Source organism: Podarcis melisellensis, assembly GCF_964234715.1.
Source record: "Podarcis melisellensis genome assembly, chromosome: 2".
NCBI lineage: Eukaryota > Metazoa > Chordata > Lepidosauria > Squamata > Lacertidae > Podarcis > Podarcis melisellensis.
Genome location: NC_138529.1, coordinates 30,269,136 through 30,295,281, shown reverse-complemented (window position 1 = coordinate 30,295,281; position 26,146 = coordinate 30,269,136). Strand labels below are relative to the sequence as shown.

Genomic DNA, 26,146 nt, shown 5'->3' with positions numbered 1-26,146 from the left:
TTGGCAGCCATAGCGTAGGGACAACACCTGTGTTTGAGACACCACTTCCTCATGCTCTGTTTGAGACAGAACAGGGCTGCCCACTAAAATCCTGCTGATTCCAGGGACTGAACCTGGGACCTTCTGTATGTAAGACGGAGGCTCTAACACTGGTCCACCCCCCTACGTGGGTTTATACCATTTGCCTCATACAATAAAGGGACTCAATCTTGTCCTGTAGCTTCCCGCTGCACTTTGTACCACAGCAAGATACTGCATAGGAGAAAGTGGATCTACACAATTTGGACATCAAATTCCTTAAAGTCTGGCAACAGAAGCAACTTGCTGCGACAAGGACTAGCCCTGCTCACTCAACCATGCTAGGTTGGCACCTGTTGAAAATGAGAATACGTCTCTCTCTCTCTCTCTCTCTCTGGAAACTGTTAACTAAAAATGGTTCAATACGCCACATTTGAGGGACATTTTAAATAACAGCACTGTACAAAACCGTTTAGCCTTCTCAGTCATTTTCCCAACAGAGCGAACTTGGAGGATGTAAATCCGAAGTCATATGACACACGTTGAAAGGGACTGGTGCTTCAGGAACGAGCAACACCTGCTTTTCACAATTACTTTATTGTCATGATTACAAAAGTGCTGATTTAGTTGCTCTGGCTCTTCGACCCTGCAGAGTCATTACCCTCTGGAATGACGCTTCACACCCGGGGGGGCTTACCAGTGAGGGGGGCACCACATGCTGGCAAAACAAAGGCCAGCAGAAACAAGGGACAAACGGCTGATACGACAATCACTTCATTAGGCGTGGGCCAGATCCAGAGGCATTTAAAAAAAAAAAATCAGTGCTACAGAACAGGGCCTTGACAACATCACAGAAAAAGCAAGGCAACGTGGAAAGATTTCACAGCCGTCTAGGCTCCCTCCAAAGCTGCCAAGAGGCTCAGGGGAACTGCCAAAGGATAAATCGGGCAGGGAGTAGGGAAAGTTTGGCAGCTTAAGAGGCACACAATGTCTATCTGTGACATCTACTCTAGAGTAAACCTAGTAAACAGAGGGCCTCCCCCTGCCCTGCCACCTTAGCCCATGCCATGGGTCTAAATATGGACCATGTTCTCCCCGTCCCAGATCCTCCGTGAAGGCCTTGCCAACTTACGACAGCCCCCTCACCATCATATGCCAAGAGGCCTGCTCACTTGGGGTACATGAGAAGCGAAGGAGGTGTCACAAGGGATTCAAATGTCCTCTCCCCCTGGCTGAGCTAACTTGGCTCTTGCTAGTTAGAGGAATACCTCAGAAATCTATTCTCTGCTCTCATTAGTGCCCCTCCCCCAGGAGGCCCTTTGGTTTCAGGAGGCTTTGGCTGAACAAGGTTAAAGCGAGAAGCAAAATGAAGGAGGCAAGGCTTGCTAGGCCGGCCGTAGACTGCAGTGTTGCTTGCCCTATGCTACCAGTCACAGTTAAATACAAGGGGCCATCTGTGCCTCATACAGCAGACCTGAGGGTTAAGAAGAGACTGAGGTAGGATAAAGGGAGGAGGCCGGACGCAGTGAGGGAAACCTTGTGTTCGTAGAAACATTTAAAAATATGGGACGCTGAAGGGTAAGAAGGAAAAGGTGCCTGCCATGTGTATTGCTATCGACAGCCCCCATTAACTAATAGAACCCCTCTCCAGTTCACTCGTAAACCTTTAAAAATGGACAGAGAACCTTATTATTATTAAGTTTCTACCTCCCCGCATGGAGATGCACGTCTGCTCCAGAAGAGCAGGGGAGAAAGCAGTGCTCAGCATGGCAAGGTGACTGGGAGCTGGGAGGCCGTGGCACCCAATTCCCTCCCCAAAGAAACAACGAAGGAAACTGAGAGGACAGAGAAATATGGTGGTATTGCAGAAGAGGCAAGTTACTGCCCATGGCACAGCGCAGGAGCAACTTCAGTCTTGCAGAGCTCCTGTAGTAAGTGGTAGGAAATGTTGCAATGCCGACGGGCAAGACAAGGGCATTCGTGGGGCTGTTGGGCGTTGAGAGGAGATGCTGTGGGGCCAGCAGGGTTACTACTGCACGGCAGACAGTATTGTGGTGCTGCTGCTAACGGCAAGGAATGGAGGCTCCAGTGAACTGCTGGGCATAGGAGAAAGGCATTGTGGGAAGAGGTTGGCCGCTCACTGCTACTGGGCACTAAAGGAGAGAGTTCTGATTGGCTGTCTGTCACACCATCAGGCACCAAGCAATGCCAAAGGGTTGGCTAGCAGCTGTGAGAAACTGTCAGGCACTGAAAGGGGGCAATCTGCGAGAGTTCAGCTGGTGCCGCAGCGCTAAAAAGGGCACTGTTAATAATGCCTCACCTTGGCAAAGGAATATTGTGTGATACCCGGGCACTGTGGGGGTCATAGTGTCCAAGCCCTCCCCGCCCCCGGTCCTCCAGGTTTATGCCTCTGACTAAGGCAGGCCCTCTTCTCCCTCAGGCCAACACTTTGATCCCAAAATATTTGCGCAGCTGCTCCAGGAAAACAAAGGTGAGCACCGTATGAGGGACCAAGCGGACGCCAGCAGGAACAAGGCCCTAGAAGAGGAAATTGGTTATGGTCAGCTTCTGTCAATCCTGGAATCGTGGCCGCAAGCTGCACAGCTAGACCAAGGAGGGAAGGTGGGGCTTGAAAAAGGGGCAGCTGGCAAAGGGTCCCAGTGGAGAGAAGCCCAGATTTTGATCCCGTGTGTCTACTCCAGTATCTGGAGTCATATGAGGCTTTTTCACTCACCTGGCATCACCTAAAGGCCAGGTAGCCTGGCATGCAGCTGTAGCACTTGAGCAGGGGAAGGGATGCAATGGAGGCAGTGGAGCCATCTTGGGAATAGGGAGGCAAACTGGAGAAGCACAGTGGCTGGGGACCAAAAGGGCAGGAATGCAGGACTAGGAAGGGCTAGGAGTTGTGCTGTCTGCATTGCGTGCCTGGTCTACTTGGTGCAATCACCCATCGATGCTTCTGCTGCATCTGCATTACCTTATAAAATGCCAGTGGCCCAAGCTTGGCTGTCTCCATTGCACAGTGCACGACACCCTGAGAGAGAATGAGAAAGAAGTCAGCCCATGCCCAGGCAGCCCCCTGTACAGATCCCATTCCTCTCCTTACAAGGCTCAATCTCTGCCAGTCACAAACTGATGAAGCGCTGCAGCAGCCAGAATGATGCTCAGGGGCATGGCACCAAGCAGCAGCAAAAGAAAAAACAGAAAGTTGGCCAGAAGGCCAGTGATATCTGTAGGATGATGCTTAGTTCAAGCAACCAATGAATCAAGAGACTGGGAATCAGGACAGCCATTGACAGGGATCAGATCACTCACCCGATACTCCCCCTGGGAGTTCATAAGGCGTGTCTTCAGCACATCCAAGGGCTGACACAGGAATGTGGCACATCCTCCCTGCAATGAAAAGGGGTGTGTGTGTGATGGCAGCAGAGCCTTTTTGAAATCCTGTGTTACAGGGCATGGCGTGAATGTCACTAGAAGCATGCCCACTTGATAAGCTAGTTATCAACTGACATACTGCTAAGTGGTAGTTGGAGGAAGGGGCGATATCTCACCCCATCGCTGTGTTAAGAGTAGAAATCCAGTGATGAAGCAGGGGAGTGGCAAGGCATTTCTCTCTAGTTACAGACCACTGGTTTACCAAACAGTTACCTAAAATTAGTGCGTGGCATGTGCTGTGTTTTTAAGCCATGGAGCAGAATAAATGGGTAGAGGCCACAAAATCATCTTGCATGATCTGCACTGGAATATATAGTTCCCTGAAGCGCCTCCTTCATAGTGCCCCAGACCTTAAAGAACGCCATCCCTTTATCCAGCTAATTCTCTTTCTCACCAACCTTTCAAAGCCTTCTATAAAACCAACTTCTTGGGCAAAACCGTTTCAGAATCACAACAGCCTCTTCTACACTGCAGTGCCTGCTATTAGCCCTACCTTCCCTTTTACCTTTTCCCCTTTGTCAAACCTTGCTCTCTCCATTAGTCCTCAATCCAGAGGCTCATGGTCTTATTCATTCCAAACAGCACCCAACAGACTAACTACTGGGTCCAAGCAGATGCTCAGTAATGTAACAGCTTTACAAACGAGCTACAAAGCAGTCCTGAGCCTAGAACAGGCTTAAACAGTGTATGGTCCCCACCAAGCCCAAAACAAGCCCCAGTCAAGTATGGTAGATACTTCACCACCTACCACCCTCCCCCAGATTTTTACAATCTCAGGCAGGTCAAACATTGTGTTTATCTTGGAGCATTTCTACTTGTGCAGGTCTGGTTAACATAAGAGATAACTCTTATGGCTCAATTGCCAGACAATCCAACTTTAAATGATGAGCTTTCTGTGTTTGAAATGCTATCTTTGCAGGGAAGGACTAGGACCTTCATCACAATCCATTCTTGGTAGCTCCATGGACTTCGACTTTGGACCTCCATCTCCCAAGAAGGTGGAACAAGCATCATGGCTTTAACCCCAATGAATACAAACACACAAACAAAATAAAATCCTTGACTTTGCACTCACACCCAGGTATCCACTTACAGCAATAAAGCTGGCCAAGAAATGGGTGAGAATATTGTCGGAGAGGAAACCGGTCCCAAGAACCAACTGCTTAGCCTGGTCATAGCAGGAGAGCTGCAGAGAAGCAGAAAGATGTGAGACTGGCCCCAAATCTTCCAGCACTCATGAGCAAGCAGAGAGACTGGCCCTGAAACGGAGTGTCCATTCTCTGTTGAACCACAAGGGATCAGGCAAGACAGCGACACCAGCCCCTCCAGTGTATCAGGAGGACAAGTGGCAAAAGTGTGACTAATCCTCAGCCCTCTCGGACAAATCTCCTGTCTCATCAGTACTGCCAGGGAGACAAGGAAGTTGTAGGTCTAATCCGGGGGAACTTGGGCTCTCTAGACTACCAACCCTTATTATCTTTGCTGGCTGGGAGTGATGAGAGTCCAATAGCATCTGGAGGGCTGCAGGTTCCCCACCCCTGGCCTAACCCATCTTTAAAAGCCCTAAGCCAATATGCTGAGGACACAGGTGGACTGGGAAATATAGGATCTCATTCTCCAGCCTACACTGGGTCACTTGTGCCTTTACACCCTTTTGCACAAATCTCTCACCTTGAGAAAGCAATTGCTACAGAGCCTGACCTCTCCTCTCACCCCCACCCCCTTGCAGCCCCAGAGACAGGAGAGACAGTACGAAGGAACCTACAAACTAACCTTGGGCGCAGAGACTAAGAGAAGCCTTCAAACATTTTAACATTTTGAGTCAAAAGCTATTAGTGCTGTCTACAGGTTTTGCAAATACATGCTGCCTTCTGCATCCTGCTGTCTGAACGCAGCTTCCTATAGCCTCCCAATGGGAAGACTGGCTCTTGTGGGGAGGTTATGCCTGGACTAGAAATCTTACCTCGCATCAACTGCAGAGCGGGTGTCTCTTCCATTACATCTGACAGTAACAGGACAGGATTTCTACTAAATCCTATTTTCCCTCCCCAGGTGGCTAGAGAACATGTCAATCGATTTCATGCCTGGGGTGAAAAGTGGGCATATAGATATGGCCTTGGTGTGCATTGTGGTGGGTATATGCCTAGCTGAATATGCACACATGTAGGCTGGATTTAGGTGCACAGACATAAGCAACTATGGATCTTTTTTTTATCACTACCTGTCCAACAGTAACCAGGGCCCCTCGACTTGCTGCCATTGAAGCTCCCGAAAACAATTTCTTCACACCCTCTGCAAAGACAAAAGGGATTCAAAGCATGGGGGTATACACTAGGTTGCACAGTCTACAAACAGCAGTGCTTTTCTGCTCGTCAACTCTTCAGAAACCACAGCCTCCCAGCCCCTAAGACACTGCACAGGAATAGATATTCTCTATTGCTCCCAAAGATACAGGAATGATGTTATAATCTACTAGGTGCTTAGAAAGCAGAGCCAATCCATAAAAGACTTCACTGTATTCTAGCACAGGTTGGTTTTAAAAGGTTATGAAATAGCTCCTCATTTAGCCAAAGCCAGACGATCAGAAGCCCTGATAGGGCAGAGATACTGATGCCCCATCACAATAAAATATCTGTGGTTGGAAGATTAAAATACAAATCTGTGGTTAGAAATCAAAGCATCAGAGAAGATAAGATCTCCAATTAGATGCCTGTGGAAGAGAGAACACTGCTCAAACTAATCAGGGACAGAGGACGGGGCAGTTGCTCAGAGTGGGTCTCTCTGCTCTTGCACAGTTTCACTTTTTGAAACCCAGTCCAGCTGCCAATCTATGAGCACTTGCCTGGGGGCAAGCCACAGTGGATCTGAACCAATGAAGGCTGCATGACTTGTAGACTCTGCTCCTTGCCTTTTCTCCTCAATTTCCAGAGCAACATGGAGCAGGAAGCTACCATTCCTCATCCTTCCACTGGACTTTAAAGGCAGGAGGGGTGGGTCTTATTTTCTCCACTTGCCAATCTCCCTCTCCCCCCATTGCCCCCCTCTAACACACATGAAGGGACAACCCTTTTAGTCTCCTCTCTCCCTTTTCCCTGGGCCCCATATGCTTGTTCTCTGTGACGCTCTAGAAGCCAAGTATGTGGTCAACTCTGAATTCTACCCGTGTGAACTCCAGGTCACCATATTCCTCTGCACTTCCCATCAGCTTACTCACCCCTCTCCCTTCCAAACGTTCAGCGGCTGCCAGACTCAAGAGGAGCTTGCAAGTGGCTCTCATCACTGATCCCAAAGAGCCGCTAAACAAAGGCTGTACCTGCAACTTTCGCAGGCTCTCATCCTGCCACCAGCTTTACTTCCAGGTAGTTTGCCTTGGATGGTGTTGCCCCTTCTCCTGGCACTGGTTTTGCCAGCTTCCTGGCACCGGGACTGGCCTGTAACCTAACAGCTCCCACTTCCGTATAGAAAAGGGGGCAGAGGCTGCAGCAGATTCTCCCCAAGGCCAATTTCTTTCATTCAGGGTGAGCTCCCTGTGGCCTCTCAGAAGCTCAAACTAGTCACACTGTGCACTGACCAAATCCTTACCTTCACGAAGCACCCGATACAACCCATCCAGAGCATGTGAGTAGCTAGAAAGCAAAGAGAGACCATATTAGACACCTAAACCCATCTTGCTGCAGCTGCCACTTCTGCTGGCCACACCAGACAGAAGGCTGCAACTATAGACTCTTCCAGATCTAGTAGGGACTTATAGAACCCTGGGCTTTGGTCGCCAGGGGGTGCTGTAATGATTCAGAAAGGTGTCTTTGAGCTTCAAACAATTGGAATTTGAGGATCCATGCTGCCCCTCTGTGGCCATGCAGCTTCAATACAACTCTTTTCGGATGGATAAAGGCTTTCACAGGGTCCGCCTCCTTAATGCTATTATTTGCCTCTCCCGCACTTGTGCACCTCCTGTGCAATCCCCCTCTGCAATCTGGACACTCACTTGCGCCGCAGATGCACCGGCTGCTTCATGTCATTCTGCATCCTGTGGAGGGAAAAGCATCACAGCGTTAAAGACACTTTCATGAGGGCAGGGAGACAAAAGCCTTTCCCAAATCACACACACACACACACACCCGCCACCATAGGATGCTGAGTTTGCCCCAGAGCAAGGTGAACCACAGAGACAATGGGCTAAATTCTGTGTAGCTGTTCAGAATGTTGTGATCATATACCTGAAGGAGCATCTCCACCCCATCGTTCAGCCCAGACACTGAGATCCAGCGCCGAGGGCCTTTTGGCGGTTCCCTCCCTGCGAGAAGTGAGGTTACAGGGAACCAAGTAGAGGGCCTTCTCGGTAGTGGTGCCCACCCTGTGGAATGCCCTCCCATCAGATGTCAAGGAAATAAACAACTATCTGACTTTTAGAAGACATCTGAAGGGAAGTTTTTAATGTTTGGTGTTTTTAATATTCTGTTGGGAGCCACCCAGAGTTGCTTGGTGAACCCAGCCAGATGGGAGGGGTATAAATAGTACATCATCATCATTATCGAGTTGGAAGGAACCCCATGGATAATCTAATCCAGCCCCCTGCAACACAGGAATATGCAGCTGGGATCAAACCTGCAGCCTTGGCATTTTCAGCACCATGCTCTAACCCACTGAGCTATCCAGCTAGCACTAAGCAGATTTCTCTGTCAGCAGAAGCATTTCTGATGGTGAAATGATCAGCCCTCTCCTCCCCCCGCATGCTGCTGCAGGGACTCTCCAAACCCCCCTGCCCACCCGAGCCAATTTAAGGGGGCACGAAGAGGAAAAACACCACTGAACGGGTGAAAGTCCTTGTGTGGGCTTATCCAGCCCCATGGAATGTCCCCGAGTTCAGTAGGGGTGTGAAGAGTCACGTGAACAGGTCAGGGGGAGCTGAACTGGGCAAGGTTGAAGCATAGCCATAGGGAATGGGGAAGGAGACCACTGACCTGACATTCACCATGTCCGCTGGGGTCCCCACGAACCCACCGGTGAAACCTGCAACCAGAGAACAGCAGGTGAAAGGGGACTGTGCAGCCTGCACTGGCGTGGCCCGTCATCCTGCGCTTGCCAAGCCCCAGCTCACCTCCTACTGCACCTAGCAGCACCTTCTGGTAGAAGGGCATTGGCCCCTGGGCACCCTGGCTCAAGTGGTCCCGCACAGTCTCATAGATGGCAAAGCGGGTGAGGGAGTACGTCATCTGGAGAAGCAGAAAGAGTCAGAGCAGGTTGGCAGCACGCTCTCAGGCCCTGGTCCTGCCCAGCACAGGGCAATCGCTCAGCAGAATCACCGTTCAGCCATGGCATCAGCTTGGCAATGGTGCAGCCCCTGCGCTGGCATGGCCACAGCCTTTGCATTATGGCGCTTGTGCCCTTAAGAGCCATGGCAGCAGTGTCCTTTTCGCCAATCAACAGGCACCACCCGGTATATATGCAAGAGGTGCGACCCCAAGTGAAGCCCTCTTCTTCCCCGAACCCTGCTTGCCATAGCAGAGGCCAACCCTAACACCCAACTATTCAGGAATCATAGATTCTGCAAGCAGAATGATATTCAAGCAGGGCTTATGGTGGCTGCAGAAATCAATGTAACCTTATTACAGAGCCGTTTGCAAGGATTGAGAATTCCCTTGCAGAGTGGTGGGAGAAGCAACAGTGTGCCAGGAGTGGAGGGAGCCATTGTGACTGTCGGTGTGCTGCTAATAAGCAAGATATTAAAAGGGAAGAAGGATACAACTCAAGAAGCTGTCGCTTTTCTCAGCTTCTCCTCATCGGCACAAGATGCCTGACTCATCAAAGTCTTGGGGAGGACATAGCTTAGAAGCACATGCCTCATTTCAAAAATTCCTAGTCTAAAAACCTGCTTGACCTTCTCAGATGGCAGGGGCTATTGGATCCTTATATTCTACTATTGACAATATTCTGCGGGATTTTTGCCGTTAACTGTGACCAAATGGCCTCTCAGTTTCAGAGACTGCAAGTCGACCTAATTTACAAAGCTCTGTCCGTGAAGCCAAACAGAGTCTCAGTGTTACATCTGTGGAATATGCTTTGAAGGGTGCTGGAAGAAGCTGCAGAACTCTCACAGGTAGCGTGACGGAACCAAAAAGCTGGCATGGGAAGCCAGACGAAAGGAGCAGGACTGAACAGATCGGGGTAAAGCAATTGTTGCAGCGGCCCAACAACTCACCTGCCGGCAGAGGGAGGCACTAAGCCCACTGTAGAGGGCCAGGAAGCCATCGTTGCGAATCACACGCAAGGCCATGCCCGTCATGCGCATCTTCACTTCCTGCTGGGTTTGCAGGTGGACCTAGAGGCAAGGAAAGCAGGTAGCAAACAGGTCAGGCTGGATTTGCCAGGCTCTTCGTTCTCCGAGGGATATTCCAGGGGGGCCAGGGCAAGGAAAAGATTAAGCAGCCATGGTCCATGCACCTCTGATAGAACAAACAAATGAAACTGCAACTCCACGTCAACAAGATCTCAGGAATTCATTGTAAACATCCACTTTGAATCTTCTACTCCAAGAATACTGCCCACCAGAGTTTAAGGAGAGATTCTATTTTTAAAGCCATGACTGATGTTTACCCCCTAGAGACAATCCCTTTGCACAAGAATTTATATTTTGCTATCCTGCTCCACTCTCCCCCGTAAAATTTGAAAAGGATTCCTGACTTCTGGTTTCCTTGCTTTTACAAAACCCTTTCCCCTCCATCGGGACATGTGGCTTACCCAACAAAACCCACTCCTTCCAGAAAGACAAGTCTTACCTCCCAGCTATCTCCCCCAATTCCTCCCAGATATTACCCCCCCCCCCCGGTGAGCTGTAAGAAGATTCCTGCATTCTTCACCCCATAACCTAATGGGTGCTATTAATTTTGGATGTTTTTGCAATCACAGCTGCGAGGCACTTGTTCCAGCCCTGGCAAGGGGCTCCCCTGAACAGTCTGCTGCCTGCATCCACAGACAAATGCGGACCCATCTGCTTCTGTAGTTTAGAAATGCAGGTCAACATCCCACCTGCAAGCACCCTGACCTCGCAGTGGAGCAGCTCGTGTTTATAGTACTGTACAGCCAACTCAGAGAGAATTTAGGTAAAAGGCTGCCACGTTGATAAAAATCAAAAAAACCTTGGCAGGGCCATTGGCCAACCAGCCCTTATCCTGAAGAAGGGGAGAGGTCAATTCAAGCAACAAGAGAATATAGCCTACACAAGTTCTGAACTGGACCCAGAAATGAAATAGTACAAAACACTTGCACTTCTCAACACTGGCCTTCTCCCATCCTGAATGATATTACTGTAAGGAATAAGGAGTCCAAGCAATTATCTGACCAGCAGTTCTTGAACGCAAATGTACCAGTGTCTCATAGGCAGCTGGGGATAGCTCAGTTGGTAGAGCATGGGACTCTTAATCTCTCTGGGTTGTGGGTTCTAGCCTCACATTGGGCGAAATATCCCTGCATTGGAAGGGATTGGACGAGGTGACTCTTGTGGCCCCTTCCAACTCTACAGTGATTTTATATTTGTTAGAGTGTCGGATTAACAGCTGGGAGACCGAGGTTCAAATCCTCACTTGGCCACAAAGCCAGGCACTACCTCACAGGGTTGTCCTGGGGATTAAATGAGCAGAAACCATGTACTTGAGTTTTTGGGAGAAAAGCAATAAATAAAATAAAATATATTTTATATAAATATATAAATTTAAATAAATTTAATTTAAATAAAAGCAATCAATCAATCCAAGAGCCTTCTAGGAGCAGGGTTAGAGTTCAACAACAACAAGACCCACAGCTTCGCCATTTTTGGTAAGACCCACCCTTTTAAGAAGCAAGTGGACTGAAGCAGCCCCCGGTGGAAACACACATCAGCTGAGGCTGCAGAAGTACCAGCAGCCAGGAGAGGGCAGTGAAGCGGTGGACAGCAGCTCAGATGGGCAGTGTTCCCAGGCAGCCAGTGGCAGCTCAAAGATCCCATTGTGAAGGATGAAGCTGGAATGTGCTCATCAAGCAGCTGGCAGGCCCAGCAGTGACACAGGGAAAGCAAACGATGGAGGCTCAAATCTGCAGGAATCTCCAGGGTTAGCAGCTTCATGCTGGCATTAGTGTGCCCCTGCCAGACCATAACAAGGGAAAAGAATGTTCCCACCCCATTAGGGACCAGGGCTAAGTATGCAGAATGCTCAGGGAGAGGCGGGTGGAGTGGGTGAGGATCTCAGAACAGGCCTTGCCTGGTAACTTGTCAGTGGCTGGGCAGAAAAACTTCGTAGCCCCATAAACTCCCCTCCTAAGAAAGCTATCTTTCAAGTTTATTGAGTTTGACAAGTCCATCCCCTTTCTGTCAGCTTTAAAGCAGCCTGTGGGGCAGACTTGGGCCATGTACACACCATACATTCCCACCCCCACAGAATACTGGGAATTGCAGTTTGATAAGGGTGCTGAGAACTGTAGGTCTGCAAGGGAGTAAACCAGGGTTCCCAGGATTCTCTAAGGTGTGTGAGTGTGTTTCAGATGTATGTTGTGTATGCAGCCTTTGACATTTGACTTTGAAGAGCAAGGACCAAAGCTGGGGACACCTTGGTGCCATGATGAGTAACACCTCAGAGACCACTTTTGCTGGAGTGGGCAACCTTATGCCCCTAGGACTGCATGCATCTTCTGGCCTAAGTTCATGCAGGTGACAAAGGGATGGGGAAAGGGGAAGGGGCCGGGCCAGGCAGAAAGAAAGGTGGAAACAGGATGTAGCCTCACTTATCACCAATGTGTGGCCCCTGACAGATACCCCTGAGAAATAGGCCCTAGACAGAGAAAGGCAGTTGGCAGGTCTCTTGTCTAGGTACACAAAAAATAAATGCAGGGCAGTTGGGTAATAAAAGGGCTTAGAAAAGTTATCATTAAAATCCCAAGCAGGCTTCTGTGTGGAGCTCTAGACAGCAGCCAGGAGAGGCCTGTTGACACTGGTCTCTTCCTGGATTATAGGACAGATTTGACTAACTGGCACAGCTCAAAAAAGCCCACATGAGGACTGCTACTAGTGCAATGGCGCTTTCTTCCCCTCTCTTCACCCCACATTTCCCAAATTGGCTTGTGGGGAAAATCAGGAGAACCCTTAGAACAGCACATGGGGGAGGAAAGGGAGGACTGCTCCCTTGAGCAAACAGAAATGCTTGCCTTGCCAGAATGTTTGTTTTACTGCGACATTTGAATTCTTCCCCATGTTTTGGCCTCCCTCTTTCTTCCTTTCTGATTGGATTGCCCCATGTCAAGGACGAATGTGTTTCGCGTACATTTGAGGAACCTTGGATTCTGTTTTTAAAACAGAAAACAAAAAAACTTAAGAGCGCCCACTATGACGACTAATGTATCTGAGAAATAACAGCAATAAAGATTACAAGGCAAAAGAAAATAATTTATCTGTACCCATTCAACAGAGTACAGGAAAACACTGCATCTGCTGATCAGGGCTGCATGCCAGAGATCATTAAGAAAAACTCTTAATGGCCCCGCTGACCTTGGACATGCCACTTTCCCTCTGTGTGCTTGCCTTTCAAGGCAGAAACTACGGTATCTGGCCACTTGTGAGGGGTCTGCACAATGCCAGAAGTGCAGAATCGTGGCTGAATGGGGCCTCTTTGTTTTTTGCAGGCCTCCATTCATACCAGGAGATACTGCCCCTGAATTCAAGCTGTTATCTTGGAAGTCCTCACTTCCTAACCAATACAATTAGGCCTCAGTCTCTCAAACCAAGAAAACGCTGTGCAAATTCTGTATCACTTGACACACAGTAGAAGCTAGAAACCAGACAGGCTATACCTGTTTTACAAGTACACTACAGTAATATTTAACAGAGCAGGGGCCCAACTACTGTGATGATAATTATGCCTTGATCTGTGCTCTCTAATTCGTAGTGGAGAATGCTAGCTGGTCAAATTATACTACACATAATGGAGTTAACTGTCCAGGGGTCCCTTACCTTTACCTTACATAGAATGAACTGGAAATGAGGGGGAGGTGTCTGTTCTCGTTTTTGTATTTTTATGTTTCGAACTTGCTCTGTGATCTTCAGATGAATACAAATTTAATCAATCAATCAATCTGAACAGACTCAAGACTGTTGCCTTCAGTTAGCTCCTTAGGCACTGCTTCCTGGAAGGCAGCCAACCGTCTGGCCAGAGGGAGCCACTACAGGGCATACAGCGGCAGCAGATGCCAGTCTGCTGTGCCCAGGAAACGAGACACCAAGGGGTGCCAGCCAGGGCCAGAATACCAACCGCAGGCCACGTCTCTTGCCTGGGAAATGGGGTACATCTGTGCACCACGGTGGTGGTGCCCAGGCAGTTCCAACTTCCTAGTTATCAACGGAGCCAAAATGGCAGATAGAAATCATGGGGGGGGGGGGAGAGAAAAGGGAAATGCCACACCACTGTCAACCCCCTATAGTCTCCAACCCAGAGTGGGGGAGGGCTAAGGAAGTGTCTGTCTCCTCGCCTTGCCGTCGCTCGCGCTGCCTTAGACGTAAATGGTAGGTTAGAGGTGAAGAACCTCTCCTTAGAGCACTTTGCTGTTGAGCCACCTTTGCCTGCAGCCAAGCGGGGGAAGGAAGCGGCGCAAGGAATTCCCAAGCTGCAAAGGAAACACGCGGCAATATTGAAGCGGAGGGGGCGGCGAGAGACAACTAGCAGGGATGGGGCCAGCAAAGATCAGCGCAGGGGAGCCCAGGGGGAAGACGGGAGGCAGAGGGCCGGAGAGGGATTTTAGGGGCCAGGTCCCCCCATCCGTCGCCGGGGAAAGGGGTGCCCCGTCTTCCTTCCTGGCGGGTTTCTCTAACGCAAAGACGCACCTTGAGCAGGTCTAGCGGGTGGGTGCAGCAGGCTGCCCCGCACGAGGCCAGGCCTCCGAAGTACCAGCGGGACACACGTTTCTCCACCATCGCGCCGCCGGCTCTGCGTGGCTGCTGCTGCTCCTCACCTCCCCGCTGCACGGACCCGGGAAGCCCGGCCGCCGCCTCCTCCTGCTCACCGCCGCCGCTCCCTGCGCTGAACCGACGAGGTCTTAAAGGGGCAACGCCCGCCATGGGAGGGACGCCTTAAAAGAGCAACGCGGAGGCCCGGCTGGGTGTACCGGGGAGGGAGAGTAACCGGGAGAGGGTACGCAGCCTTCCTCCGCTCAGGCGGAGCCCCCGTCTTTGTCCGCCCCCGCGCATTCCGGCTTCTGGACAATCACTTTTCGACGACGGATTCTGCAGCGTCGGGCGCCGCTGATCTCCGCTGCCCGCCAAGATCATGGCTAATCTGGAAGGAAATCCCGGCTCTGTTTAAATCGAGCAGCCAAGCTGCTGCTGACTGCTTCGTTGAAAATTCACACACAGTTCCTCGCCCCCCCCCCCCCGCCCACTCCTTTTTTGGGTTTTGTGGTACAGTATAGATAGGGAGGAGGAATTAAAGAACCTTTTAATGAGGGTGAAAGAGGAGAGCGCGAAATATGGTCTGAAGCTCAACATCAAACAAAAAACAAAAAAACTGGTCCCATCGCCTCCTGGCAAATAGAAGGGGAAGAAATGGAGGTAGTGAGAGATTTTACTTTCTTGGGTTCCATGATCACTGCAGATGGTGACAGCAGTCACAAAATTAAAAGATGCCTGCTTCTTGGGAGAAAAGCAATGACAAACCTATACAGCATCTTAAAAAGCAGAGATCGCCTTGCCGACAAAGGTCGGTATAGTTAAAGCTATGGTTTTCCCAGTAGTGATGTATGGAAGTGAGAGCTGGAGCATAAAGAAGGCTGATCGCCGAAGAATTGATGCTTTTGAATTATGGTGCTGGAGGAGACTCTTGAGAGTCCCATGGACTGCAAGAAGATCAAACCGATCCATTCTGAAGGAAATCAGCCCTGAGTGCTCACTGGAAGGACAGATCCTGAAGCTGAGGCTCCAAAACTTTGGCCGCCTCATGAGAAGAGAAGACTCCCTGGAAAAGACCCTGATGCTGGGAAAGATGGAGGGCACAAGGAGAAGGGGACGACAGAGGACAAGATGGTTGGACAGTGTTCTCAAAGCTACGAACATGAGTCTGACCAAACTGCAGGAGGCAGTGGAAGACAGGAGTGCCTGGCGTGCTCTGGTCCATGGGGTCATGAAGTGTTGGACATGACTAAACAACAACAAATAGATAGGTCAAACACAATTGCAAAAGGAGAAGAGTGCACTAGCTGGCAACAACGACTCCCTGTCAAGTGTATATTTGGCAGCAAACCTGGATTTGTTCTTGCGTTACATCAGCCAAACACTTATTGTACATAACGCCATTGTAGTTTCTTGTTCTACATATGACTTTCGGAGTGCTGAGAGAAATGTTTATTGTGAAAGTGTGTGTTCCTTGTGCAGGTGGATATTTCTGCAGCCTTGTAACAGACATGACTGGCATCAAAATACCCTTATGCCCTTATGTCTCCTGCCCCCTCATTTAAGAACTTACCCTTTCCAGGGAATGTTTGTGAAGAAAAAACTGTTGGCAGTGACTGTTTGCAATATCTGAAAAACCTGTTTACAGTATTAACCCCGCATCTCAAAGCCGTGTCATATCGCCTCAATCACACTATCTTTCATTGGCAACAGTCCTTGTATTCATAGGCCAGGTCTATGGATATTTACTCAGATGCAATCCTACTGTGTTTATTGACATTTAGGATTGCAGGGAGCTGAATGCCACAGAAGATGGCATCCCCTTGGCAAATTCTATACACAGTGAAGGGCAACCATCACACTGGGTATCCTCATCATATGGAGCAGAAATATTCACTAATATGATGGCACTAGATAAGAACTGTTGAAGGCACAGGCCAGCATCATTCAGCCCACAAGCATAATCTGTTTCCACTCTTGGCTGCAAGCTATCAAGTGGCTTGCACGTGCGCATAAACTGGTCCTCAAAAATCAATAGGATCCTAGAGATTTGCTCCCTTCAGGGGAAAAAAACAATCCACCACATTCCCAAGCAGGCATGTGTTTATTATAGGCATCTTGTCTCTAACTCCAGGATAGCAAAGAGATCAAACTCCACTGTTAGGCTGAACTGCCATTCTTGGTGAGTCACACTTGTCCAAAACAGGAAATGGTGGACCTTATAATTTGGACCTCAGGGTGAAGGGTGGGAATTGATTAATAATTTTTATAACATATAATTCTTAACTAGCACCAAAGTGTTCTCTGACAAAATATTATTTACCTTGAGCCAACACCTGAATTATCAAAGCACTGTTGTACCAGCGCCAGCTCTAGCTCGAAATCTGCTCTCTATCAGTGTTCACTTTCTTAACACATCAAAGCGCAAACAGTATGATCCTCCTATCCCTGAGCTACGTGCTTTCTGGCCAGCAATAATATAGTTCCTAATTTCCCTTGCACCGACAGAGACTGAAGATACAACAGTCTAGCAAAATCAAGCAGACTTGTAGGCTTTGTGGGGGCCCACAGTTGTCAGAGTGAGACCATTAGCCCTTGAATTATGTATGTGATCTGACAGAGCACCACACTGCATTGTCCTAAGAGTCTGCTGGTTTCTCATCTTCTCAGCTAGGAGTGTGATAGCTGGGATCCAGGCCGGTTCATGTGCTAATCCTATGCTGGTGCAGTGAGCAATGGCTTTACCTAGAACAGGAGTGGCTAATGTAGTGCTCTCATGGCCAAGGATGATGGTTGTTGTAGTCCAACTTTGGGTACCCCTGACCTAGATTTCTGGGTTCATGTTGAGTAGGAAAAAGGCATGCAGTGGGCCAGGCCTCTGGGAGACAAGGAGTCACAGGTCCAGTTATAGAGCTCTTTGGATCAGATCCTGCCACTTTTCTTCCAGTCCTGTGGTCACTGGCTTTGCCTGAGATGAGGATCAAATTTACTGGCTTTGCCTGAGATGAGGGTCAACATTTTTCTCATTGCTTTACACTTTCCCTGAGCTACTATAGTTTGTTGACCTGCCTCTTGAAAGCTTCCTGGCAGTGTTTATTTGCCCACACTCTCTGTCCCCATCCACTTACCCTCACCTCTCGCAATAAACTTCTCTTCTCCCACTGCACCTTGAAACCAACACAAACATATTCTGTATTGTGATCTGAATGTTATCAGCTGCTCTACCCTAGCCAACCTCTTCTCTTGGGGAGCCTGTGGCCTAACATTCCATATATGGACCTTCTGCTATGTATTGGGCCATGGATCCAGATGGCTCTGGCAACCAGAATGGCACTCCCACTTTCCTTGTCTAAATGGTAGCCTGAATGCTGCTGATGTTCCTTCATGCTGTTAATACTGGCTGTTTGGGCTGGCAGGGGATTTGAGTTCCTTTGCAGGAAAAACCTTGGGAGCGCTTGTACGTTGGAGTACTTGTTGTTGATGGGCCTTGACTTCTTCCAGTGGAAGTGCTGGCTACCTCATAGTTTTGTCTGTTGCATGTAGAGAGAACATATGAAACCACCTTACATGAAGTCAGAACATTAGTCCATCCAGTTCAGTACGGTCTAGTTTGGACTGGCCGTGGCTCTCCAGTATTTCTGATATCCCAGAGATTGAAGCTAGGACCTGTATGTGGGAGGGGCAGGAGTGGGGTGTTCTGTGACATTTGTACCATTGCTGCAGGTTGACGTGCCCACCATGCACGGCTAGTGTCAGTTGGCAGAGATGCAAGTGAAACACCCACAGGCTACTGGATCTTGTTTCTGTAACTCTTCTTGTATTTAGGATTGTAAACAGTAGTCTTGCCATAGCAGCCACTGCCACAGTGGTACTACAGCACCTTTAGTAGAAAGGAGCACCTAAATATGTGCCTGACTACAATTGCACTATGCAGCATCTCAGAGATGTCTGAAGCTGAAGGCAATGTAGAAAACTGTGGAAATTTAATTTTGTGTGTTTCTAGCCCCCAGTGTGCAAAAGCATGGAAATACATGGGCAGGGTCAAATAAATGTTTCTAAACATTTCCTTCATTTTGTATTATTTGTTGCATTTAAAAAACAAAAAACCCAGAAATCAAAGCTGATTGAAAGTCGAATGTTAGCATCATGCTCTTCTCCGAGCTGGCCAGGGACACTGTTTATTGTTCAACCTTCTCTTCAAAAGCATCCCTTCCCACTCCACTCCCCGCAAACTGCTTTAAGAGCACACACCTTGATGGATGTACTAACAAGGGCGATGCAATAGAGTTCTTTACTGCACTGGACACAGGAAGCAGGAAACCATTTATGTTTAAAACAAAATGGCATTTAGACACACAGTATGGTTACGAGGGAGGAATTTGGAGTGCTTTAGCCATTTTAATATTTTCTCCCCACTATTAATACATCTGCCAACTTTGAAGGATGCAGCTGCCTCCCTCCACTCTCATGGCCTCCTATAAGTGATGTATGTGACCGCAGAAAGTAATCAGGGCTTCCTAGTATGTGGAATTTCTTGCAAGAGGGCATAGCTGTATCCACAGAGGACTACATCATAGCACAGGTTCTGTGCACAACCGCTGAGATGCATCGGACAAAAATATCCTAAACTAGTTCTTCACTGGGAATATTTGGCACTTTGTAGTGAACTGATTTAATGGGAAATGCCTAATAAGAGACATTCAAGAAAGAAAGAGAAACCAAACTCCATGCTTCTTAGCAAAATGCCTATGCAATTGGCCACTTCCAGGATAGACTGCTTGGAACTAACTAGCTTTTATGAGGCTGAGGAAGGCAAGAAAGCAAAAGTGGTCAAATACGGCATTACTTTCCATACCAAATATAACTCAGGAACAAGTCAAGGTGAAAGGTGTGACAATATGGCCTTTGGACTAATAACCCAGCTTGTTTCACTGGGTGCCTTATCTAAAACCAACTGAGAAGATCAATTCTGGCCACTTCAAAACGGTGTAGCGAAAAGGAACACACTGTCATTTATGAAGAGAACATGGAACAGGCTGAAAGAGGTTCACTGTGTCCCAGAGGCCCTTCCCTTTGTGCTCCACTCCTTCCAAGAACGGTCTCTTCCAAGCACTGACTCCCCTCATCCCTTGAAACAGGAGCTCCTGTTTGGATAGATTTAGCTGCCCAATTTTCATTTGGTGAAGCTACAAGCCAGCAAGGGCCCAGCAGTAAGAAAAGCCGAGTTGCCTATAAATCACATCCGAGGGGGTTGAGGGAAGGAGTGTAAAACTGATCCACTTGTAACAGAACAGCCAGGAGTTCTGGAAGATGGCCAGAGAGATTTTCCCACGAGCTCAGGTTCTTGGTGCAGAAAGCAGGTGGAAAGAAACAGGGCAACTAGTATTACTCAGGGTATCTGTGCATGGTGCGGACCTGCACAATGCATCGTCCCTGCCCAGGATTACCTGGTGCGGAAAAACCTGTAATTTAAGTTAATATCCTGAGGAGAAAAGAGATCAGGCTTTTTCACATTCAATATCTTTCATGGGGAGGAACAGCTCATGATGGGGAAAGCTGCCTGCAATGCAAGGCAGGTCCCTGGACCACACCACTTCTATGTTGAGTGGCTAGTCATCACCATGCTTCTCCCCAACCTGGGCTACAATTCCCATCACAGTATCAAAGAACTGAAGAGTCTGAAGGGACTCAGAGGGACATCTAGCCTAACCCCCTGCAATGCAGGAATCTCAACTAAAGCATCCGTGACAGATGGCCATCCAACCTCTGCTTAAAAACCTCCAAGGAAGGAGAGTCCACAGCCTCCCAGTCAACTGGGAAGGCTGTCATTGTGGGTCATGTCAGAAACTGCAGCTGAGAGTGGCCCTGAATACCACCAAGAGACCCTAAGATGAGCAGCTAGCAGGATCTGGTGCAAAAACGCACAAACCAGGGAGCCCTTCCAGGTGAGGAGGGACACTGGTATGCAAGAAAGTCTGCTCACACAACACTTGTTCTAAAGGCATTTGCCCCCGTGTATATTCTTTATAGATTCAGTTCCTTGCAGTGTTGGTACAAACAACAGACCCCCATTGTGCCGAAGACATTCATCCCACACTGGGCCATCTCAGTGGACAACCACATTGCAGAGAAAACAAGGCGGGGCACAGCTTCATGGAACTGCACAGCACCCCACCACCACCAGTCAGCAGGCAAATAAAAGCTTCAGGTGGGTGACAGAGCGCAGGACTTTCCCCTGCTCTGCTTTAGTCCTTTGGCTGCCGATGCCAACCGTTACTCCAGAACGACAGTCCCTCCTGCTGCCTCCAGAGCAGCTTTGATTTTCTCTGCTTCCTCTTTAGAGACGTGTGCCTTGATCTCTTGAGGAAGAGACTCTACCAACTTTTTCGCCTGCAAGAGATAAGAGAGCCACTCCAGTTAGCCACGGAAAGGGATAACGCTGAACCCAAGAAGCTGCTGCTGCCTGCTCCCACTAGTATGGGACCCTCTGTGACTTCGCCCCTATCTCCCCACTTGGCAGATCACGCAGCCTAGAAGATGAGCCAAGCAGAAGCGTTTCCTAGGCTGAAGCGGCAGTATTAATTTTCAGCTGGCCAAGTTCCTGGCAAGAAACAGTAAGCCATTTCTGACCAGAGTCCAAATGCTTAGAAGAATCCTCTTTGGAGCATCATGATTCGCAAGGGACTTGCCACACTAGCTGGTACTATCTCAAAGGATGCAAATTCGCTTCCACTAACTCTGCATTAGCTCCTCACTTTCCTCATGTGAACATTACTTTGGCAGCTCATCTCTTTGTAATTTGCTGCCCCCAAGTGGTATGACCAAGGGCTCATCCACTCTTCACCTGACCTGTATTGTGTACTGATTAATTTCCCCTGATTACCATGTACTGCTTAAAGGTCCATGGGCTTTTCTCATTGTTCTGTGACTGTGCCTTGTGAAAATTCGATCTTTCCCCCTGACTCAGATCTTTTTTGATGCGCAGAAAATCCAAAGAGAAATTTTGCTTAACAGAGCTTTAATTCAGCAGGTAGGAGCAGATTTTCAGAAGGCACAGCCACAGAAAAAGAAAAGCTCCCAGACCCAGGGGAATAAATTGGTACACAATACAATCAAAGTACAGGTCAAGCAAAATGTGCATTTGCCCTAAGTACTGACTGCAGACCTCTTGTGGATATATCAGACAAGAGGCAGAGAGCAAGGAGGTACTTGCACCACCATTAAATGCACAAAAGTAGCCCAAGTAGATGGGGCTACTTGATAATTAAGTTCTGTATGGCACAAGTAAAAGGAAACTTGCCTCCCTCAAGCCTTTAGCACATTCACCTGTTAAGTCAGCCTTGAGCACCATCTGCTTACCTGGACAAGGTTTAAGCCTTGCATACAATTCTTCACCTCCTTGATAAGTTTCACCTTATCTGCAGCATTCAATTCAGTCAACTTGACTGTAAAATTTATCTTCTCCGGCTTCTTGGGGACAAAATCCTCTTCAGCTTCCTAGCAAAAAAGATAAAAGCCCACTCACAATTGGCAACAGGAGCCTGACCCTCACACCCCTGAAGTTTCATTAGCCAATGGTAGTACCAAAGTACCAAATACAGAGGGAAGATCTAACAAAACTTGCACCAGCTACTCCTTCATTATTTCCCCTAAATTCTTGTGTTGGGCTGCAAGACCATTGCTGAATCTTTATTTTTATTTAACCATAATGTATATAGCACTTGACTGCAACAAAACTGTTATGCGGTTTACAAGAAATGAAAACCATCAATGAAAAGTTAGAAGCAAGTAGTTAAAACATTTAAGAGTTGATCAAAATCAACAGTAAGCTAGAAAGAAGATTAAAACATCTCACCATCTATGCTAGTTCTCCTTTAATGATGAAGGAATAGAGACAGTAGGTCAGCCCAAAAGCCTTGCCTTAATTGAACACCAGCTTTTTATTATTGGAAGTGGCCCAATGAGCATATCTAATCAGTTACTGGAAGTAATATCAGGCAAATTGTTATTGACTTGAAAGGCCCAGCATATGGACCAGAAACTTCTGATTGTCCACAATGGGAAACAGGTGGTGGGCCACTTCCAATAATAAAAAGCTGGTGCTCAAGATCTTAACCAATGTAATACAGTAAGGCAACTTTCACTAACCTCCTGCTGTCCAGATGTTTTGGACTACAGCTCCAGATGGCAGTTGTAGTCGAAGACATCTGGAGGGCACCAGGTTGGCAAACGCTGATCTAAGGCTACTAGGGAGAAGTATCATAATGTTGTATAAGTAACCTCCTTTGAGAAAGGAGACTTGGATGGGGAAATCTTCACATTTAAGGAGCACTTGCCGGCAGCTTTGGAAGTGTTTGCATGCAGTTTACGCAAATCCCTGCATTTTTTTGTGATGGGAAGTTGATCTCAAAACAGAGCAACTATAAAGACTGTCTTGACATGGTACTTAGAAAATCTTAATAAGGGGGATGGGTCACAGAAAGGTGTGGCCCCAAGGGGCAACTTATAGTGGGAAGAAAAGAGGGAGGGGATGGGAGAGGGGGTGTGGGATGGTAAAGTGCATGTTCTTTGACATAGCATGTGTGCGGGGGAGGGGGGTTGTTTCAGCGTCACTTGGACAGGTTCTCTTTCTATTCGCTTGTTATGTTTCCTTGGTGGTGTGAGAGGCTGGGATGGCCTAGGATGTGGTTGACTGACTTTGGTTGGCTGCAGTGGGATTTGTTTGTGCGTGTGTGAGGCGCCAAGGGGCAACGTATTAATGCCAAATCAACTGTCAACAAAACATCTACCACTGAGTATTTAATTCTAGTGAACGCTACTGACCAGGAATATAGAACTAAGAACTCAGTGCATAATTCAAGCAGACCTGTTTTGATCCAACAGCTCCCAACTTGATTCTGGATGTAGTATCAGCCCTGAGATGTCAACTGCAGTAAGAGTTATTACAACTATCTGCCCAATCTTAGGTAAAGGGTTTTAACATCCATGTCCAGGCTTCCCTATCACCTGCAGCTCAGGTCTTTGTGATGTCCACAATAATGACAGGGTTATCCTTGGTTATTGCAGGCCCAACACATCATGTGTTAGATTTAAATTGTTGCAGTGGCCTGAAAATATGTGATGCAATGGCACCCTCTTTTTCAGGGACAGACTACTCATGATTTTGCCTTTACACATGGACCCCTGGAACTGAACCTCACATAAGTGGCAGGCCCACTGCACTGATATTAGTGCTATTTACTCTTTAGATCATCTTATTTCTTAAGAGTTCATAAGACAGGGTATGTAAATAAATAAATGTGGCAAGATGATTGCGATACCAAGCACAACCACAACCCCTATTAGCAGAGAACTTTTCTCACCCCTGCATTCCCATCTCCAGTTGCTGAGTTTGTTATACACCAGTAACATCCAGGAAAATGTCATCTGATGAGTTAGCAACACTGAAACAACCTTTTTCATGACACTGCAGCAGAACTAACAGGCTGGCTGCATGCTTAGTCCAACAGCCTCAAGCAATCAACATGCCTGTTATATAATACTTTGGTGCCTTCACACACAACTCTCTCAACAGAATGCTCATTTGTAGGGCTGCTGAAGTTTTCCATTCAGACATTTGCCCAGCTACAGCTGCTACTCAGCCCAAATAAACAGCAAGTAAAAAGGATGATCCCTTACTGGAGTTGCTGCTTGTGCTGGTGGCATCATCCCAGCCATTGGCATGAGTCCCATATCTTGGATCTTGAGGGTTTTCTGAAGAAAAAGAGTGTTAGAGAAATATTAAGCCTTCTTATATATCGTATGCATCACAGAAGTTGGGGAAGGAATTCCAAAGCACCCCATCCCACTGTTACAGAAAAAGAGAAAGACATGACCAACAATGAGCTGTCTGCTGCCCCATCTTTCCCTAGTACAGCAATCACTCTGCTTCCCATGCAAACATTGGCACCTTCAGCAGTTCATTGAGGTCAGAAATCTCCAGTAGGGTGAGGCTGGCAATGTCTTGAACTAGCTGCTGAATCTTGGGCGAGTACTCCTTGGGAACATTATCAAGAGGCGGAGTTGCCAAGGCTTCACTTCGCTGTGAGCTGGTAGTCTTCAGCATCCTAACAGCACATGCTCGTGGCTGATGCTGCCTGTAGAAAAATCAACATAGAGTTTGTCAGCACTTTATGGTTCACAACATAAAGACCTGTGCAAGCAGCAAATGAACGAAAAAATGAGAACAGATGTGCTTCAGGAGAAACAGCAAGGCCAACCAAGTGAGAAGAAAGGGTGATATAAACATGGTTTGGTGTAGGTGCTGTGGAAAAGGGGAAGAAGCAACACCTCTTGGCAGCGACAAAACTGTAGTGTAATTTTAAAAACAAATGTAAGGAGATGTCCATATTATTGTTGTTGTTTAGTCGTGTCCGACTCTTCGTGACCCCATGGACCAGAGCACGCCAGGCACTCCTGTCTTCCACTGCCTCCCGCAGTTTGGTCAGAATCATGTTGGTAGCTTCTGGAACACTGTCCAACCATCTCGTCCTCTGTCGTCCCCTTCTCCTTGTGCCCTCCATCTTTCCCAACATCAGGGTCTTTTCAAGGGAGTCTTCTCTTCTCATGAGGTGGCCAAAGTATTGGAGCCTCAGCTTCAGGATCTGTCCTTTCAGTGAGCACTCAGGGCTGATTTCCTTCAGAATGTCCATATTACTAAAAGGCATTTTTAAAAGCTTGAAGTGTTTTCCAACATGAGGTATAAAGAAATTTGTTTTCGCACTGTGAGCTCCACAGTGGGATAACTCAAGAGCAGATAGTTGTCAACAGAGCAGGTGAAGTGCAGGGTGGACTGACTTCAATCTTGTATGGTCTACTCTAATTTTCAAAAAGGAAGTCCTCTGCTCCACAAAGCAAGAATGTATATTCATATCTTAATAAGGCTTAAGTAATCTCAAATGTGCCTTCTTATTTATAAACATAAAAATTACCTTGGAACAGATCAAGAGCCAGCTAATCTACAGTTTTTTGTCAAAAACGGTCCAGACAGTTCACAGCTTCTATCTTCCGATTCTACCCGGACTATTTCTCAAACTTGCTGTTTGTGACTGGAAAGTGGATATTGAGAACAAGGGGGGGGGACGACACCTGCAGAGATAGCACTAGGTTGTCCAGCAGAAACTGGCCAGTGGTGTTGCAGGGGGTTGGACTAGATGACCCTTGGGAACCCCATCCTTCGTTCAGTTTTAAGCTCCTACCCACTCCTAGCCTTCTGACTAAAAGCAGGAGCCAGGAAGCAGGACGTTTCTGGTTTTAAGTCTCGCCTCAGCCATAAAAACCAGCAGGTCGGCCTTCGGCAAACTTGCCACCACCAGCTTCGCGCCCTCGATGGTGATTTGGGGTTAGCGAGGGCGGCCCGCCTTTCAGAGCTGCTGCGGGCACCACCAAACGGGAAGCACCCGAAGCAGCTTTGAACATTTCACGGCGGAGTAAGCGCGCGTGGGCGCCTCATCCCTCACGCGGGAGAGGCGGGATTCCGCTGGGAGTTTGGCACGTGAACTCGCCTAACCTCGACCTCTTTCGGGCCCCTCGGCGCCCCGAGGAACCGCCCAGCCCACCTCCCGCCTCTTGCATACCGCAGCAGCAGGCGGATAGCGGTCCCGAGCCGGCCCGCGGGCAACATGGCCATGGCGGCAGCTCCAGGAGGCGGGCAGGACGGAGACACACCGGCGCTCTCCTCTGTCTCCGGCGTGCGAGCGGCAGAGGACGCCGAGGGAACGCTCTGCCCGCTCTTTCTCTCTGATCCAG

At 48.3% G+C, this 26,146-nt stretch overlaps 2 protein-coding genes across 2 annotated transcripts; both read right to left on the bottom strand.

The window, feature by feature from the left end:
- Positions 1-599: 599 nt before the first annotated feature.
- SLC25A10 (solute carrier family 25 member 10) lies at positions 600-14,799 on the bottom strand. The gene is made up of 11 exons (XM_081899875.1): positions 14,300-14,799; positions 9,656-9,775; positions 8,555-8,669; positions 8,418-8,466; positions 7,442-7,483; positions 7,039-7,082; positions 5,678-5,748; positions 4,550-4,642; positions 3,334-3,411; positions 2,996-3,052; positions 600-2,556 (listed from the first exon to the last, which is right to left on the bottom strand). Exons 1-11 carry the CDS (start codon positions 14,531-14,533, stop codon positions 2,455-2,457), a joined length of 1,005 nt encoding a protein of 334 aa, XP_081756001.1. The 5' UTR covers positions 14,534-14,799; the 3' UTR covers positions 600-2,454.
- A 5,550-nt stretch (positions 14,800-20,349) lies between these two features.
- MRPL12 (mitochondrial ribosomal protein L12) lies at positions 20,350-26,131 on the bottom strand. The gene is made up of 5 exons (XM_081899937.1): positions 25,975-26,131; positions 24,309-24,495; positions 24,038-24,112; positions 21,719-21,856; positions 20,350-20,749 (listed from the first exon to the last, which is right to left on the bottom strand). The coding sequence occupies exons 1-5, from the start codon at positions 26,025-26,027 to the stop codon at positions 20,633-20,635; spliced, it is 570 nt and encodes a 189-aa protein (XP_081756063.1). The 5' UTR covers positions 26,028-26,131; the 3' UTR covers positions 20,350-20,632.
- Between the last annotated feature and the right edge of the window lie 15 nt (positions 26,132-26,146).

Bases quoted from the DNA above. Each gene is read 5' to 3' on its own strand.
- SLC25A10 (XM_081899875.1), bottom strand. From the start codon at position 14,533: ATGGCGGGCGTTGCCCCTTTAAGACCTCGTCGGTTCAGCGCAGGGAGC. The intron at 9,776-14,299 runs GTGCGTCTTTGC...CCTTGCCTCTAG, and splicing joins ACCCGCTAGACCTGCTCAAG to GTCCACCTGCAAACCCAGCA. The intron at 8,467-8,554 runs GTGAGCTGGGGC...CTCTGGTTGCAG, and splicing joins GCTGCTAGGTGCAGTAGGAG to GTTTCACCGGTGGGTTCGTG.
- MRPL12 (XM_081899937.1), bottom strand. From the start codon at position 26,027: ATGGCCATGTTGCCCGCGGGCCGGCTCGGGACCGCTATCCGCCTGCTG. The intron at 21,857-24,037 runs GTAAGGGATCAT...CTTTTTTGCTAG, and splicing joins CAGCACAAGCAGCAACTCCA to GAAGCTGAAGAGGATTTTGT. The intron at 20,750-21,718 runs GTAAGCAGATGG...TATCTCTTGCAG, and splicing joins AAGGCTTAAACCTTGTCCAG to GCGAAAAAGTTGGTAGAGTC.